General features: G+C 45.6%; 1 protein-coding gene across 2 annotated transcripts in view; it reads right to left on the bottom strand.

Moving 5' to 3' along the window:
* MICU1 (mitochondrial calcium uptake 1) overlaps positions 1–17,821 on the bottom strand; it is a 109,533-nt gene that overhangs the window by 1,605 nt on the left and 90,107 nt on the right. For both annotated transcript variants that reach the window (XM_059821115.1, XM_059821114.1), the window contains 3 exons: positions 15,181–15,318; positions 8,821–8,929; positions 1,421–1,510 (listed from right to left, as the gene is read on the bottom strand). In XM_059821115.1, coding sequence (XP_059677098.1) covers positions 1,421–1,510; positions 8,821–8,929; positions 15,181–15,318 — 337 coding nt within the window. The remainder of the gene's footprint in view (positions 1–1,420; positions 1,511–8,820; positions 8,930–15,180; positions 15,319–17,821) is intronic.

The raw sequence follows: 17,821 nt of genomic DNA, 5'->3' as shown, positions 1-17,821 counted from the left end.
ATGCCTCGCAGCTGATAGCACTGATTTTAACTTCTGGGGAGCAGCACAGGAAAGCAACCCACCTTTGGGCAGAGAAGTAATATGAGGGACATCAGCCCTCAAGAAACAAACCCACAGCGCCATCGGTTTCCCCAGATCAAAGGAGAGAAAAATCTCTCTGGCTGATACGGGGAACCACATCATTGTATTTCATGAATGAGTTACTTTATTTCAGAGCTTTTTTCCTGCGTTACATCTGAATGCAAATCTGGGCAGCGGAATTCCAGCAAGCTATCAAGGGGCAAGTAAAATTCCCTGCAGCGCTGCAGGTTTTTGATGTGTGCATGGTAATGTCTATAAACACTGACTGAGTGAAAACAGAAAAAAAAAAAAACCAAACCAAAAAAAAAAAAATCAGGTCTGCGCCTGCTTTTCCACTTGATTCCTTCCTTACAGGGACTCCTCTGGCAACCACAGTCTTTCCCCCCAAAGGTTTGCTATCAAAATATTTAGCAGATTCTCCTATGAGAGGATGCAAACAGAGAATATTTGGCTACGGTTCGGTTTGCTCTAATCTCCAGCCTGATCATCTGGCTTGAGGATGGTATCAGAAAGTGGTACTGAAGCACAGAGAAAAATAAAACAAGAGATGCAACCTTTGAAAGGTGCAAAGAAGGAGGTGGGGCTGAAAGCAAGAGGGACAACAAGGAATAAAATAAAGATTTTTTTTTTAATGTTCATATTTAGATCAGAAAGCAAACAACTGTCTAATTATGCATCATTGCTGCCGCTCAGAGCTGCCAAATCCCGATGACTGTGCTGGAGAAGCAGGGTGCCAGCAAGGTCTCTGGTTTTGGCTTGATAGTTTGGGGCAAATGCAGAATTTTGCTGCTTTCCAAGTCTGAACTGCTGCCATCACCCCCTGGTGGCAAAGAGGCCAATAATTCTCATTAAATCAACCCAAGACTGCTTCAGTGGGGCAACAAGCTACCCCAAAGCGCTCACGTCCTCTGCGGGCCAGCAAAGCAATGAGCTTCCCAGCAGGGTACAGAGCTGCCATTAATTAAGCTGATATTTGTCCAGGACTTTGGAGATAACAAAGAACCAGATAGGCTTGTTGCCAGCACTGGAGCACAATAGCTCATTCTCTTAAACAAAATAGAGTTTTGTGGGAGGGGAAAAAAAAAAAAAGCTGTGTAGCAAGCTGTGCATGCCGAACACTTGTGTCCAGTGCTTTAAGATCAACGTCTCGGAAGCTGGGTACCATCAGATACCCTTCCTAGAAGGGCAGGAGCATCAGTACAGATCCACGGCCAAAAAGCAGACAGTAGCATGGCAAGAAGAGCCAAGGCCATGGCAAGCTTTCATGGCTGGCATTTTTCCCTGTATTTCTTCCCCCGGATCGACTCTTGCCCAGCCTGGCGAGGCTGAGGTCACTCACCGTCGCAGTCGAAGAGTGCGAACACCACGTCGCACACGTGGTCGGAGAGCTCCACCTTGGCCACCGTCCTGGCCACTTGCTGCATTGTCACTGCAAGGGAGGGAGGGCACAAGGTTAGCGAGATGTCATGATCTGCCAACTGCGGCCAACGCAGGCAGGGGAGCGGAAGACTCTTGTTCCTCCACGGAAAACTGCCTTTACGAAAACATGTCATGTTCAAAGAGGTTTGAAATAGGCTTTGTCCCCAGCCTGTTCAACGCATGCCTCAAAACCAGGCTCCTCAAAGCCTTCGCCTTCCTACTGCAACACCCCACGGGGTGTGGAGAGGCTGCTGGTGAGCACCGACGTGCTGATACCTGTGCGTTCAAGATAAACACTAAAAACACTGAGATGAGATGTTTTTTTCCTCCCTTACAAAATCAGAAGTGTCAGCACTACAGCAAACACCAGGTGGGAAACCTCTCCTCATGGGCTTGATCAACAAGGCAGCTCCTTCTGACAGCATCTATGAACCAACTATTCCAACAGGCTGGGAATAAGAAAAGCTGGCTTTCCTGTTAAGCACCCCAGAAGCAATAATTGCAGAACGAACCCATCTCTCCCTGCAACAGGCTCTGCAGCGAGCAGACAAGGTTAACCTTGCAATAAAATAAAGAGTTGTAATGAATTATTTCACTCCCCCCACCCTGACTGGCAGCTGAGCTCATCAGCAAAGAAGCAAGCGGTAGTTTTATTCACGCCTCTAGAAAAGAGCAATCTGTGGAGCTATCAATCTGGCAGAGTTATGCAGTAGATTTTGCTGCATAAAGGAAAAAAAAAAAATCTTCACTGGGCTGGTTTAGCTGTTTCTCCACATATATTCATGCATATCTGGCTGTCCTCTAGTCTCCCTTTGATGGCTGCTAATTGAAGGAAGGAGGGGAGGTAAGAGCAGCTCAGTGTCACTGTCAGGGCTGAAACACCCTGCTCCCTTCCAGATACTCGATAAAACGGAAGGGCTTTGCATGAACGTGAGCGTATCTTAAGTTAAATTGCTTTCCTACAAAGTCTGACACCAGGAAACCCCGTCCAGAGAGACTCTGCACCACGGCCGTGAGCCCATAGCAACTGGGAGGAACATTTAGCTGCAGAGCTCCCCTTCAGCGAGGCAAGAGAGGGAAGTGGTGTGACAAAATCAGACTGAAACAAAAAAAAAAAGCCTCTGCTTTCATCCACAGCATCCTTCTGGGTTCACGCACTCCGGTCCCTTTGCAGAGCTATTGGCCCTTCAGAAATTTTGAAGTTACACGTCAGAAAGGAAAAAATAAGCACTCCATCTATACCATAACCGGATTAATTAGAAACTGCATAAAGTGTTTCTAATAGGATTTTTTTTTTTATGAATATTCAGATTATTGGTTCTTTCCACCCTATTTCTGCTCCCCTGAGTGAGGTTTGGGGTTTTTGGGGAGGAATCCACAGCCATCATCAGGTCCTTTTCCCCTATAAAATCCCTCCTTTTACTAAATAATGCAGGAGAAAATGGAAATTAAACACAAGGTGGATTAAAATATATATAATCTCAAGAACGCACCCGCTGTTTCCCTGCAATTATTCTTTTTGAGTTAAAATCCTTTCCTAGATGAGAGATGTAGCTCTGGTCTGCAGTTATTACCCTATATTTCAGTTCTGTCACCGTAAGTCAGGATACGGCTGCCGCTTCTGTGCATGTCCTGCTGGCAGCCAGAGCCTGCTTTGGAGAGGGCAGAGGCAACATAATCATTAAAGAAAACTTGATTTGTTCCCCAGCCTTACGCCCAAACCTTGCCAACCGAGCTATGGGGAGACCGCACGTCTCTCCCAGCCCACCCACACCAACCAGGCTGCAGAATATACCGCGCCATGCACGCAGCACAGCTCTCAAGAAAACCTGGGTAGCAAAGGAGACTGTGGAATTCACATTTTAAGTGCAGGGACAGCCACCACCTCCGTGCATCCTGTTCCTTTCAGCTCTCTTCTGAATACGCACGGATTAGCCAGCAAGATGCAATATGATCGACTGAATTAACTACAACACAAGCGAGTGGGCGCATTAGATGGCAGTAGCCCTCCAAAAAGGGCTTTAACGGTCCGCCGTTTAGTTAGCTCACACTGACATCAAACGCTCACAAATTAAGTGACAAAGCTGCCTTCAGCTTTCCCCCTTGATCTGAGAGGGGAGGGACTGATGGCCAGCAAAACAGAGCAGAGGGTGACTATAAATTGCACGGGTGTAATGCAGTATTTATAGGTCCTCTGTGATCAAACGCCACAATTGTGAAGCGGCAGCAAACGCCGGAGCCAAAAGGTGGATGGCATAGTCCTTTTTACCAAGAGAGATGCCCTGCCTCTGGATTTTATACATGCCTTTGTAAAAGGCGCCTTTCTCCTCCCCAATTAGGCGATGCTTGTTCCCTAAATACAGTCCTGGCTCCAGCCAGCTGCAAAACACGCGCTGTAATTCCTACCTGCCACGCGCGTTGCTGGGGGACTTTGGTAACATGTGTAAAGCTCAAGGAAAAAGAGGTTTAGGTAAAAGAGTTTAAAGAAACTTATTTCTTAGCTTATTTTTTCCCCAGAAAGTCCTTCTGCTAGGGAGGCACTTTAAAACACCTCAACTTTGGCAACGGCAGAGGTTTTAAGCGCTATAAACCATCTCTTACCCGAGACCCAGGCCTTCACACAGCAAAAGTAAATCTGGATTTCCTGAGACAGCAACACCAAATTTCATTTAACTCCTTTTAAATGGAAATAATCTTTAAAGGTGCTCAACCAAGCTTTGATACCATCCTTTTCCCCTGGTGCCTTGGGTACCCTGCTGAAGAAGTTATTTGCTACAGCCTTATACGGAAAAAAAAGAGTTAGAATGATTTCTTTAATGATAAGTCATGTTTTTCTGCGGAGTTTTCATCCCCCTCCTTCCATCTCTACAGGGTGTCGCCTGATCCCTCCCTCCTCTTCGACGTGTGCTTATTTATTTTTCACGGCCGCAGTTTTACCAGCTGTAATTTGTACTTAAGGCAGCTGGTTACTGCTTCCTCCATTATTAATCCAACTGCACAAGTGTCACCTCCATGGCATCGTTCTTCCTCGATGCAAAAATTCTGCAAAAATGTTATTTCACAGGGACTGCGTGACTGCGCTGTGCTCGGTAACGATTTTGTTGGGTTTTAAGGAGTCGTAAGGAAGGGGAAAGCGTTTCTGCTTTCCACTTTGATGCACACGCTGCAGACTACAAGGTATCTCAGTGAGGCAAATAAAATTGAAGTAAACCTCCCAGTGTCATTTCTTTACCATTTCACAAAGTGAAATAGGTTCTGTCTGGGGAAACGTCTCCTAAAACAAAGCTTGTCCAGATTTGGGGTTTTGGGGTGGCTGCATCCATCTCTACACAGGCAAGTCCCCTGGATTTTATGCCACCAAAAATGAGTTCCACGTTTCTATCTTGAAAAGCCATGAGGCTTTTAAAATTTCAAGTGTTAGTGCCTCCCACTGGTTCCTTTAATGAGCCATCCGAGTTATTTTATGCAAGTTTAGTGTCTGACACAGTTATCTTTTTTTTCCACTCCAATTCTCAGAACCACACCATGAGTAATGCCTCACCAAGTGCTTACAAACAGGGCTTTTCTATGGGCGAGAGCCTAGCCAGATGGCAAACTTCACTTTTTTTCCTCCATCTTGACATTAATCACACATTTGGCCAAAATAATGGGCAGCTGGGCTGCTGCCTTCATTTCCTGAATGGCACCCAGGGTGACAGGAGCAGGGTTCCCTGCCCTGGGCGGTCCCAGCTGCGGAGGCAGGACATACGTATTTTGGGCTCCCAGAAATCAGGCTACGTAGGGTCTCACGTTGATATACACGTTTCATTTTAAGCATCCCAGTTAGAAACGTTGGATGCCATCACTGACAATATAGCTAGCAAAAATATATTTAACATTTTTTCCAATTGCACGTGTACATACCGGAATATCCATCCAGAAGAGAGATGTACAAACCCTACGCAATCCTGTGGCACAGCACATTTTTCTTTTTCTTCTCCAAATGTGAGGCTGCAGCCCTGCAGCTGAGTAAAAACTGTTTTGACATCAAAGGGAGCATGACAGAAAGTCATGGAGATCATGCTTCTAGGAAAAAAGTGGAGCTACCAGGCCAAAGGCAGAGCTGATCCACTGTTTATGTAACATTCGCAGTCATAAATAAGTAAAGAGAGGAGATTCCAACACAGGAAGTGGTTTCAAAACTGAAAGGTATTCTGCATCTTCCAGGGGCTGTTGATCCACAGAGAGCTTGTCCTCAGGGTTACCGAGCTGATTTCTTAAAGCCTTGTGGACAGGCATCCTCTGCTGTGACAGAGCTCTGCCCGACAACTCGTTGCATCTGTGCTCAGCAAACACCGCACCGTAATCGTGCATGCACTAAAACCAAAGGGCAGGTGAGCTCCAGACCCCTCCTGCTTGAGGACACAGTGCCAAGCACTTCCCTGGTCCCTCTCCGTCGGGACACGCACATACACACATGTCAAAGCACTGCTGTGAGGGCAAAGGTGACAACCCGTGACCCTGACTTGCCTCTGCGGGACACCAGATTTCATCGTTCGACTCTTCTTCTCACAAATTATCGCAAATACTCATCCAGGCTTTCTTACACACCCGGAGAGGCTGTGGCATCTCCACCCTTGGAGATATCCAAAACCTGACTGTAGGTGGCCCTGGGCGAGCTGCTGTAGGTGACCCTGTTGGACTAGAGGGTCTCTGGAGATCCCTGCCAACCTCACCGACCCTACAGAAGTCCTCCCCACCCAACTACCAGCACTGACTATGTGCCATTACTCCAGAGGAGCGATCTGAGCTGTTCCTCCATGGGGGACTGACTTCTTTCATCCAGCTCCAAAGGCAGATTAAAGCAAGCAGCAATTCGATGACAAATACACATTGCACTCAAAACTCAACTCTACCTCCCTCCAAATTCCCTATCAAGTCTGCAGCTGTTTCAAGCTCCAAACTACAAATAAAATGATCTTCCATTAACCCCTCCTGGGCTCCAGCCCCACTCCGAGCCAGCCGAGCCACCGGAGCGAGCAGCAGGCTCAGCCGTCTCCCCTCGCCTTGGCCCATCCCTAGCGAAGCGCATCTGTGCCTTGCCCTGAAACACAAAGGAGTTAGGCCCTGGCTTTCTGCCGGCACCAGAAGAACGGCTGCTTGGAAAGTCTGGCTGCAGGCGGTGCCAAAAAAAAGTGCAACTCACACCCTCGCCTCGAAAGGGGAATGAGCGACGAATTCGGCTCCTGTCCTGCTGCCAGCTGTAAGCCCAGGCTGGGAAAGTTTTCTAAGTAATGCTTATGATTTAAGAGAATGATGGCTATCATGTTTCCAGTAAAATGAAAGATGGACTAACAAATAATCTGTGTGTTATTCTATGGGTCATTAAAATAGAGGTTTATGATCCTTTTTAGATGAAGAGACTACTTGATTTCAACACAGAAAACAGGTTGTCAAGCTATGGCTGTTTGCTGCCATCCATTTTTTTTCCTCTTCAATTTTAAATGGCACTTCTAAAATTATAATAACGTTTGCTGGATTAGGTTAGCAGCAATTTATATGACACACAAAATATCCTCTTCCACTCCCTCCCCCCCCCCCGTACGATGAGTAATTTGTACATTTGTTGGTTTTTAAATAAGCAACCCTGTAAAAGCTCGACTTTTGGAAGAGTACACCCCATTTACTGCAAAACCCATGCGTTTCACTGCAGCTTGCTTTGCACCTTTGTTAGGGCCGCAGTAAAATGCTCTCTTCGCATGTCCTGCCAGATACGCAGGAGCATCTCTGGGTTGAGCAGCACAAAAAGATACAAGGGACGATTCGTGTCAGCTACCAGATACACGCAAAGAGGCGATTTGCAGAATAACCCTCCTCTTCTGCCTGAGTCCGGGGAAATCTTTCCCAACAGCCGGGACCCTGCGGGCAGGGATGGGGGTCCAGGGACAGCAGAGCCCACGAGCGGTTTGAAGCCATACCCTGCACACCACCAACCCTCCCCAAGGTTTACTTACTTCAGCCAAATACTCCCAGCTCAACGGCTGTGGCTCCAGCACAAGCTCATTAATTGCACATAATTAAACAGCAATCACACTGATTTACCAACTGCACACGGACTTAAATAGTCCACAAATACATATTCTATGACTGGGCAATTGCTAATTTACTGTAGGCACCGAGTAAATTGGATTTGCTGGGCTATTACCTCCTCGTGGGACGCTGCAGAAAGGGCTCTGCGCAGCAGCAGCACATCCGTACTTCATATTTTTACTTTTGAATGAAAGAAAATCCTATCACCGTCTTTTAACTTTAAGACTTCAGATAATGGTGATCTAAAACAACGAGCACAGATGATTTCCCCCCAAAAAATCAAAGACGAGGAGGGCTGCTGACACACGCAAGAAGAGATGTTACACGTTTGACTCCCTCTAATTCCACTGCCCAAAAACCTATTAATGTCTTAATATTCCCACAACAGCAGCAGTTGGAAGAATAGCTTACTTCCTAAACATTTAATTTTGCAGCTGCCTAAATACATCAGCATTAACTTTCTAGTAGACACAAGTTTCCACTTAGCCTGAAAAACTTTTAACGAGTTTGCCATCTTTTTTTTTTTTTAAAATATTCACGGTCTGAGTGTTTTAAAAAAACCCAATTCTTAAAAAAAATCTAGAAAAGAAAAGCACACACAGCTCTTATTTCTAGGCAAAGCCTCTCATTTTTAAGAAAAGCTGAAACAAAACTAGGCTTAAAATATTCCTGCCACCATCTCCACTGCTGGTTAGTGCCTCTGCCGCGTCAATCGCAGAGACCTCTACAGCAGATACAGTTCGCAAGAAAACTTCTTGTAACACCAGTTGTCTTTGCCAACAATAATTTCTCAAGTACTTTGTAAAAGGAGGAAAAAAAGTCACTCCAGAAGATGGGGATGAAGAAACACCGCTGTGCCTGGGCACTGGTACCAGAGCCCCTCATATGCTCACTAGGTCATCTTGCCTCTGCACGCATCAGGGCTGAATGGTCCGGCTGAAGGTATCACCATGATATCACTGCTTACTAATTGGTCACCATGATATCACCGCTTCCTAATCTATTCAGGCTATACATTTCAGCCTTTTTTCCCTCTCTATATCTAACACTGGGGAAGTATAAAACCTGAAATCCCTCTTTATCCACAGACTGCAGCGAGTAAAACCTTTCATTACAGGAAGGAGCTGAGATTTCCGTATGTTTTTAATCCATCTGACTGGGCTCATTAGACAGCTTCCCCAGTCCAAAGACACGGCATGAGTTGTGCTCCCTCAAGCTTTCAGCGCCTGTCCGTCTCGTAAGTTTTAATACCTTTATCAAGTGAAGCTCCAGCCATGTGGTAGAAGCTCAAAGCCGTGTCCACGTCATTTATGTTCTTCAGAAACGTGAAGAAGCTCTCCACCTCCTCAAACGTCAGCCCCTGCAATGGAGAAAAGATGGTCTTACAGTGATGGGTAAAGAAGATCATGACAGTACTTGGATTAGCAACGACAAAGTGACTCATTGGCACAAAGCTGTAGCCAGAGGAGAACTAACCTGCACACTTAAAACACTCCTACCCTGACACCTGCGGATATGGGTTGTGACTCGTACTTTACATTAAACACCTCTGCTCCCCTCCCAGCCCCATCAGTCATATGATGGGAATGGCCTCCCCAAGCACAGTCACTGGTGGCAGAGACCAAAAAGCCTTTCTCCAGCACTCGCTCTGCAGTCAGCTCTTGCCTGGGGGATGGACACGCCACGAGCTTGGTGCTGAGGTGCCGGAGACTGCTGCAAGCAGGTTCGTTTACATATTTTTTCCCAAGCCTGCATGCTTGCAATGACAATAATGAAATAGTTGACATGCTGCACAGTCTCTCACAAGAGATTCAGCGATCCCTGGGGGATCCACGTCTTACCCAGCGTCGCAGAAGGTGACACTGCAAACCACAGCACGCATAGACGTGCCCTAGTTAGCTCTGCTGCTCATGGCAGGATGGCTGCCGGGCTGGATCGCCGTCTGCTCTACTTACTGGCACAGTCGCCCGGGGCTCAGCTCACCCTGGGACAGGCGAGCATGTGCTTGGTAAGCGCCTACAGCCGTGCATCCAGATAGTCACGGAAAGGCATCCTGAGATCCCCCCAGCGCTAGCACCGCTGCATCCCAGCACAGCCAACGGGCAAGCAGGGGATAAGCAACACGTTCCTCTCTGCACCGATCGGACATGGCAGGGAGCACTGCGGGGGAGCGGCTGCCAAGAAACACAGCTCCAGGACCCCCACCCGGTTACACTACACAACACCTGATTTTATTGACCCGTTTAGCACCAGCACGACTGCATCAGCGTTGGGACAAGAGCTGCAGCTTCCAAATTCCCCCACCACGGCCATGGCCTGGAGCCAACGAAGGAGGTAAATCATCACCACAGTAATAACCACTCAGCCCTCCTCTCTGAAGAAATAAATCAGCTTGTCAAGAGGAGTCCAGGTTTAGGCCCCTCCTATCCTGTCTAGCACGACAGAATGATATAGGAAGGTACTAAAAATCCCAACTGCATAACACAGCACGGTTTCGTGGTCTGGATGGAAGAGCACACATTCAGCAGGTACTGTCAAATAAAAAAATTATTTGATCCATTGTAACCCTGCTCAAACCCTTACCAACACTTTCTAATCAGGGAAGAACCCACCTATCTTGTTCTGAAAGAAAAAGCACATTTTTTATGATCTTCTCATACAGACACGGTGCCTCTAGAATCGCAAGCAGAAGAATTACAGAAAATTTGCAGCTTGTTCCTATCTTTGCTGTAACTGTGCAAGCGGCAACGCACCGCCGATGCACGGTGCACAGTGTGCACACCAACAAGTGCAACAGCAGGCTCTGCCAGTGCTGGATTCGTGGATCCAGACCAAAAAGGATGAGGTAGCAAAATGCACACATGGATAATGGATCTGAAAAAAAAACCACCAAACCCACACCCATTTACTGTACAGGGAGCTTTCTTTAAATGTATACCTGCTCCGCTTCCCAAGCGGTATGCTAGATGATGTATGGCATAATTAAATAAAATACTGTCCTGGCAAAAAAAAATAAATCGATCAAACAGGTACTTGTGCAGGAAATACTGCAAAGATTCCTCTGGTTTGTATAACAGATCTAGAGAAGAAAAATATCTTTGCAACTCACATACCCATCCAGATGCCTCCCTGCTATGCATTTTCCGACTGACATGTTCCTGCCTGGGAACAGAGCACTAAAAATGTGGAAAGCCTGTAGGAACCAGGAGGTGTGTGGCCACTTTCAAGCCAGCAGAAGACACTGTGCTGTGGTTCATCTGCTCCGTTTGGGACATCTGACGTTTGCAGTAGTGGCCGCAAAGCATCCCAGCAGCTATTCTAAGCAAAGAGCCCCAAACTTGGCATTTTCCTGGAATTTTCCACCACAAAATGGCAGATGACAAGGCCAAACAGCATTGCTGCCTGTGCAAAACGGCCCCTTGTTTAGTACCAACACTGCGGTTGCTATTGCTTCAGCGGGTAACAGGGAAGGTTTACATGCTTACATACATAAACTTGTGGTCCTTTCACCAGCTGAAAAAGCAAAAGCAATGACGTACGGAGGCGCCCTACAAATCTGGGCTTTCACATGGATAGAGATACTGAATCTCCGTAGCAAAAATGCCATCGGTATTATGAAACTTAGTATTTTATTGATAAATCCTGTAGTTGAGGTGGCATCAGCCTTGATTCCTTTCCAGCTACAAAAATAAAATCAGAGACTGGGACAGCCTCAGCATCGCACCGATAAGTCGACAGATGAACGATCGCCTTCATCAGTCAGAAGCCTGGGTATGGGAATTGATCTATTGCCCATCGATGCGTTTGTCAGTGCTGCTCGGCTCTTCATAAGTTATTCACATCTCCATTGACAGACCAATAGATATTTCTATTGTGTATTAGAGGCTTGTGTTCATTTGGAATCACAAGAAATTGCATTTCTGGAGAGGACCAGGGTAAGCAATTATGGGACCTGGGTGATCACTTCTTTCAAGGCATTTGTAGATCTAGCTGTTGATTCATAAGCCTGAATCCTTTCATCATTTAAGTAATACTAGCGATACATAAGCAGGCAGACCCCAGAAACACGCATCTGCTTGCAACGTGCATCTCGCAACAGCTCAAACACCTTCTGCAAAAGATAGGGCTTTTCACACCTGGGAACCCAGGATTCAGCCGGGGAGAATTACATCCCACTCCCACCTTCTGCCATCGCAACAGAAAAATATGCTACACAACCCCTGAAGCACATGTAGAAGGTGACCTGAATCAATAGGTTCTGAAGAGTCAGCTTGCTTTTCTGGCTGTTAGGGAGACAGAAACCAAATACTTTGCTTGTAAATACTGCCGACGACTCCAGTCCTTTTTTACGAGGAGAAAAGCAGCTGTGTAAGTAAAACGCAAGGGGGAGGATCATAGGCAATTTTAAATAAAGTAGAGTGTGGCAGCTCTGCTGAATACGCAGAGGAGTTCCTGTACCCAGGGTAAGATGGGATTTTTCCTCAAGAAAAAAAAAAACAAAGCAGATTATCAATTAACACAAGAAAACATGCCACTCAAAAGCAGGAATGTAGAGTAACGATGCAGGAAAATGGCTAAAGGTTAGATTAAAACCAGAGCTTTAACATTTTGGAGGCTGCCAGGAGTGCCTTGTGCAGAAAAGGTAATTGCATCAGACAATGGAGATGATGCTTAGCAGATTTGTAAGAAAGCACTTGCAAGGTAGATGGCATTTCCAAGGTAAAGCTTGCCAGGTAGGTTTGGTACAATACTGCCATCCCCCCTCCCAGCATCACGCTATCAACATCGTTTTGTTCCCACTTTCTCTGGAAACCTGTACTGCTTTTGGCGTAGAGGGGAGTTACAGCAGGTTAGTAAACTGTGCAGATAACGATACTATCCTGCTACAGAAGTAGGCCAGTGAAGTGTGAAAACGAAGGGATTTGGAGAGAAATTCTGCAAAACATGTTTGCATCGTAAACCGCTCTGACCTACAAGGTATTCAGTGACTGGAAAGTACTGTAGGATAAATGAAGCATCTGGGGGGCTTTAACGTCTCTCCAAGGTTTGGGAGCTGAAGAGAGAGTAGTAGGTAGCACCGGCTCCGCTCCCTTTTTATAGGATGGGAGTAAAGCAGAACCGGACCGAAGCAGCTGCTTGCTCTGCAGATATCTGGGTTACAAACACAGAGGAAGAAGCAACGCCAGCATCGAGCTTCTGCGGTTTCGAGTGGGAGAACGCTCTCTGGCTTAATACTCCATTCGCTTACAAAGAAAACTTTGCGAGTCCATCCCTGAATAAGTTATCTAGAAAGCTCAAGAGGCTGTTAACATGATTCTGGTCACAGTGGTTCTGTTTCTAAAGAGATGGGGAAACTTAAGCTATGTAAAAACACTGACGGCTGCACCAGGGTGATCCAATAAAAGTAAGTAAGTGTATTTAGATACAAAGTGCTGCACACAAATCTGCAAGGGATAGGGTCTTCTAAAATAGCCCAGAGGAAAAAAGAACCCCACAAACTTTCAAGAAAAGGTTCTCTTGTATAAAAGACAATGCAAAGTTAGGCACCAGGCTGGATTCTCCGTGAGCTAAGACCTGCTGAAGTGGAGGATTTCAGTGCCTGATTTCTCTAGCTCTCCATAAGCACTGACTTTGAGCTGCCCTGGCTGCAAAAAAGGCTTATCTGCCTCCAGTGCAAAGTGTCTGGTATTCCAGGCATCCTTTACATCTCCTTAAACCACTAAATATCTCGTACTTGTTAACAGAGAGACCATCTCGTTTTAGGATTTTGGGTGTTTCATTCCCCCTGTCTAAGGAATCAGGTGTTTTCCACCAATTTTCGTCCTATTCCCAAATTTCTCTCCTTGAAAGTCCTTAGAATAAAGACTTGCTCTGAATCCGGTTATCTGCAAATAGAAACACAATCTGGCTGATTTGGGGATGAGGAATAAGGTAAAACCAAAAAGTTCTTCCTCTGCCACAGATACCAAGGTCTTGGCTTACACATGAAAGGAAGAAAACATCTGCTGTAAGAAACCTTCTAAAATAACTCCCTCTGCCTAATTTCTCATACACCCAGATACTGTTTGATAATATATATTTGTGTGTGTATATATATATATATATATATATATATATATATATATATATATAAAAAACCCCAAATCACAGTAAAAGAATCAGCAGTTTGGGAACCTTAACACCAGAGCTGATATCTTCTGTTAGACACATGTCACAGTTAAGTATTTTTTCCAAGAGTAATCAAATGATTCCTGTTAAAACTCAAGAGGAGCACAGGTATTGGAAAAGCTGGATCTGCAGCGTCTCGCTCAAAGATCAAATAAATGGACACAACCTTGGAAACATCAATAGGCTTATTTAAGCCGGTGACAAACAGCTTGAGAAGTGAGCTTTCCAAATATTACCACACAACACATCTCAGCTCCGATGACATGTTGACACCATCTATTGATAACAGCCTTTTAAATATTGAACCTATTTTCCTACAGAAGAGGAGGGAATCTGCAAAAAAACCCCAAAACAACCCGCTCTTGCTGGCACCCCGAGGCCACGAGAAGCTGGAGGTACCACGGCTCCTCTGGCAGGAACGCAACTCTGAGTGTGGCCTTTTGGCTCGCTTACGGTTTCCTCCAGTTTTTAACTTTCTGGCATTATTTGCAGTTAATAGAGACCTATTAGTCTACGTGCTCTGCTGTTTCAGTACACCCAAATTCTCCTCCAGCACCAGTGAAAGAGGGAGAAAATGGGGGAAAAAAAGTCACTGCAGTGGCTTCACGTGAACCGAGGATTCCTGCACATCACAGGAGACCAGTTGAGGCACCAGAAAGGGACAAAAAAGGACTACACCCCGGCCAAGACTTGCGTTTTATAACACACTTTGCATCTAATCCAGTTAAGAAATAAACACCAGTTCTGATGTCAGAAGGAAGCGGCTCCAAAACAGTCAGACTGACCCAATACACAGCCAAAGACTTTCCATGCATTCTCATTTTGACTAATTGCTTGTTTATAACCTAGTTAATAAAAGAAAAATCCATTTTTATAGAAGCAGATGTGAAATTCTAATACTGAAGTAATTTAGCAGTCCATACTTGCCTTACCTGAAAAAGCACGTCCTTTTGGTACGTGTGTCTTATTCCAAGGTCTTTTGCTAAATTAAGACGTGTAGAATCTGCAACCTTATTCCTCTCTAAATCATGAGTAATTCAAATATTTTTTCACATAAGTTCATAACTAAATAATAAACTACCCAGTCACAGAAGCTAATTAATCCAAGGTCAAGCCAGTAACTTGCAACACGTCTTCAATGTTTATTCTGGCTCCAGACCCAGGGTGCCATTCAGCCAATTTAAATTTTGAAAATTACAGCATCCATTTTAATCGGGGCAAGCCTACACCCTGACCTGGACACTGACCACTGCACTCCCACCTCTTCCATCTCCCTGCTGCTAGCGAAGTATTCATCATCTGCAAAGTCAGCGTGTCTCCCCGCACTGCGTAACAAGGTGCGGGTGCTTTTCTTAAGATGGAGATTGCTTATTCATTTCTCAGCATGGTACAGGACGGCTGCCCCCACCGCAACTTCCCAAATTTGCCACCGACGCCACTGACCTCTCCGTCTTGGAAGCGCTTCTTGAGCTGCTTCAGCATGACAGTGAGCTTCTTGGACTGCACCCCGCTGTAGGCCAGCAGCATGCTGCCGAACTGCCGCTCCGTAATCCGCCCCTCCACTGGGTCATGCCGCTCAAACTGGAAAGGGAGGGGGAAAAAAAATAAAGAGAGATGAAAACAAGGCCGTGCAGCAGAAAGCTCCATCCAGGGGAAGGGTGTAAAAAGGCACTGTAATACAAAATGAGCATTGCAGGAAACACTGCTGAAGGAAAGACCCTAACGCATTTGAATATTCGCTTCCCCCAAGACTGTCTCCATCAATAAACCAACATTTTCCCTATGTGCCATTCCTCGCACAACCTGTGGAAGAAGTCTTTGTATCTCACGCTCCTAGTTTTATCTCGCAGGGGGACAGCATTTGTAGAGCTGGACTTGAAAGGGCAGGATGATTACTTTAACTTGAAACCAAGCTAGCATCCACAGGTCTCCAAAGGTGTGAAAAGCAAGAACAAATACTAAGGTGTTCTTCACAGGCACTTCCAGCTTGGACATCTGGATAAGCATCCAAAGAAGCTGGCTGCTGCAGTGACATTTTCTGATCGATTGAAAATCTGCGCAGGACTGAGCTAACGTGCAAGCGTGTGCTTCAAAAGAAGGATGTGTAGGAATGGTTCTGTGATTGATATAAAGGGGGCTGGTGGTCAAAAAACTAGGGAAGAAAAATCTTGCTAAAACTAAGTCTCATTGTAGCTCTTCTCTGCTCCAAACCCTGTAGAGGTGGATTCAGCAAGGGAAGGTTCATGGAGGTCTCCAGATCTCACCTTGCCCAGTCCCAGAAGTTCTCCTTCTCCTAAGCCTCTTCAACGCCTTTACAAACACTGCTGTGAGGCCCCTGCAGAACCTCCCACGAGCCTTTTGGCAGAGGAGGATCTTCTCCATTAATCCATCTCTCCAGCACTAGTTTATGCTCTCCTGGCTTTTGTTGCAGGGGAGAAGGGAAGAGCAATTCTCCTGACTTGGGAAGGTGCTGGGGTTGAGCACCATGTCTTTGCTAGATGAATAATGCAGATTTCATCTTTTCCTTTTATTCCCCCCACTTCTTTGTGGCTCTAGAAACATCAGCATTCGACTTCAACCGACTTTGATTTCACAGATCTCAGCATTCAGGATCCCTTATTTGATTTCCTTCATATTTATCAGAAAGCATATAACCTACACTATAGCTGATCACAAGCCAGACAATGACATTTAACAACAAAATTAATTTTTAAATTCCTATGGAACAACTCAGTACCACTAACTTGACATTATATTGCCTGGTGAGTTAACCATTTCTGCCTCAACCATTCTTCTGTGCTTAATTACACAGCTAACACAAAAGCCAGCAAGGCACCTGACCGAGATCAAGGTGGGGAGATGAAAGCTGGCAGATCCACCAGCCTTGCTTTCAATCCGCGTGTAGGCAGAACTCCAGACGCGGCGGCTATATATGCTTTCAATATACAGTGCTCTTCAGCTACACTATAGAGCGACTAGGCTGCTTGCAAACAAGCTATTACCATTTCCATGCTAATACCAAGCTGGGGGTAAATATTTTTTGGTTATTAGCATGTCAGCCAGACTTTTGCTGCTTTTCCCGGTAGGACACCACGTGATTCCTACCACATTTGAAATGCATGAAGCGCCAGGGCTGGAAGGTTTGGAGGCAGCTCCCAACCAGACAAATTCTGCTTCTTAGTACCTTGTGCTTTTGCTTGAGTGGTCCACACAGTATTTGGGACAAAAGATGGAGCTTTTTACTGGTTTCCGATACAGACTTTAGGGTATACTCATGATGCAAAACACTGGTCTCTCCCCTTCTTACGTGCTGGGGAAAGGAGAGGGAAAACTCATTTGGAGGAAAAGTAGGTGTTCTTCATTAAAAAGCAGAGGGAAGCATTTCTGCCATGTTTGAAGAAGGCAAAGAAGTTTTACAATACCCAAGAGACACAAAAATTCCCAGTCAGTACTGTTTCAAAAGCAGCACCGATGCTTTTTTCTACTATAATATTCCTAATTTCAGCCTGAAAGACACAAACCAGTATTTTTCTACCAACCACCTTCAAATATCCCAAGTTTTAGCAGAGCATGAGATAGCATCTTTTATTAAAGGATAAGAAGCGGGTCTGAATATCTCAAATCAACCTCGTAAGTGGTGAAATATGCTTAGAAAAGTCTTGAGTCCACATCTAGAAGCTCGCTGCATTAAGGAGCAGGCATTGTGCAGCTCCACGGGGTAACACAAGCAGCACAGCTCCCTGCAGTCTTGCAGATGGGGAAATAGAAAAGGGCCAACTCCTCACAGTTTTTTTGTAACCAGGCGTTCAGATTGCAGTCAGATTTGCGCTACTGGATGCAAAAAAGACCAGAAAAGAAAAATTTAAAAAAACTCTTTTCATTTTCATTTTTTCCTGACGTGTCTCACACAAAGCCTTTTGGTACCAACTTTAAGAACGTTGAAGAAGTCTTAACAGGAGCGCAATGATAACCACATCATTTCAGCTCAGCTTTCCTCTTTCTTTCCCATTTTCAACCGTGCCCCTGAGATGTTCAAAGCAATTGGCCCACTGCTGCTGCAGAGGGTCTCAGCGAGCCCTTCGGC

Source organism: Gavia stellata, chromosome 9, assembly GCF_030936135.1.
Source record: "Gavia stellata isolate bGavSte3 chromosome 9, bGavSte3.hap2, whole genome shotgun sequence".
NCBI classification, from domain to species: Eukaryota; Metazoa; Chordata; class Aves; order Gaviiformes; family Gaviidae; genus Gavia; species Gavia stellata.
This window is presented reverse-complemented; position numbering and strand designations above follow the sequence as displayed.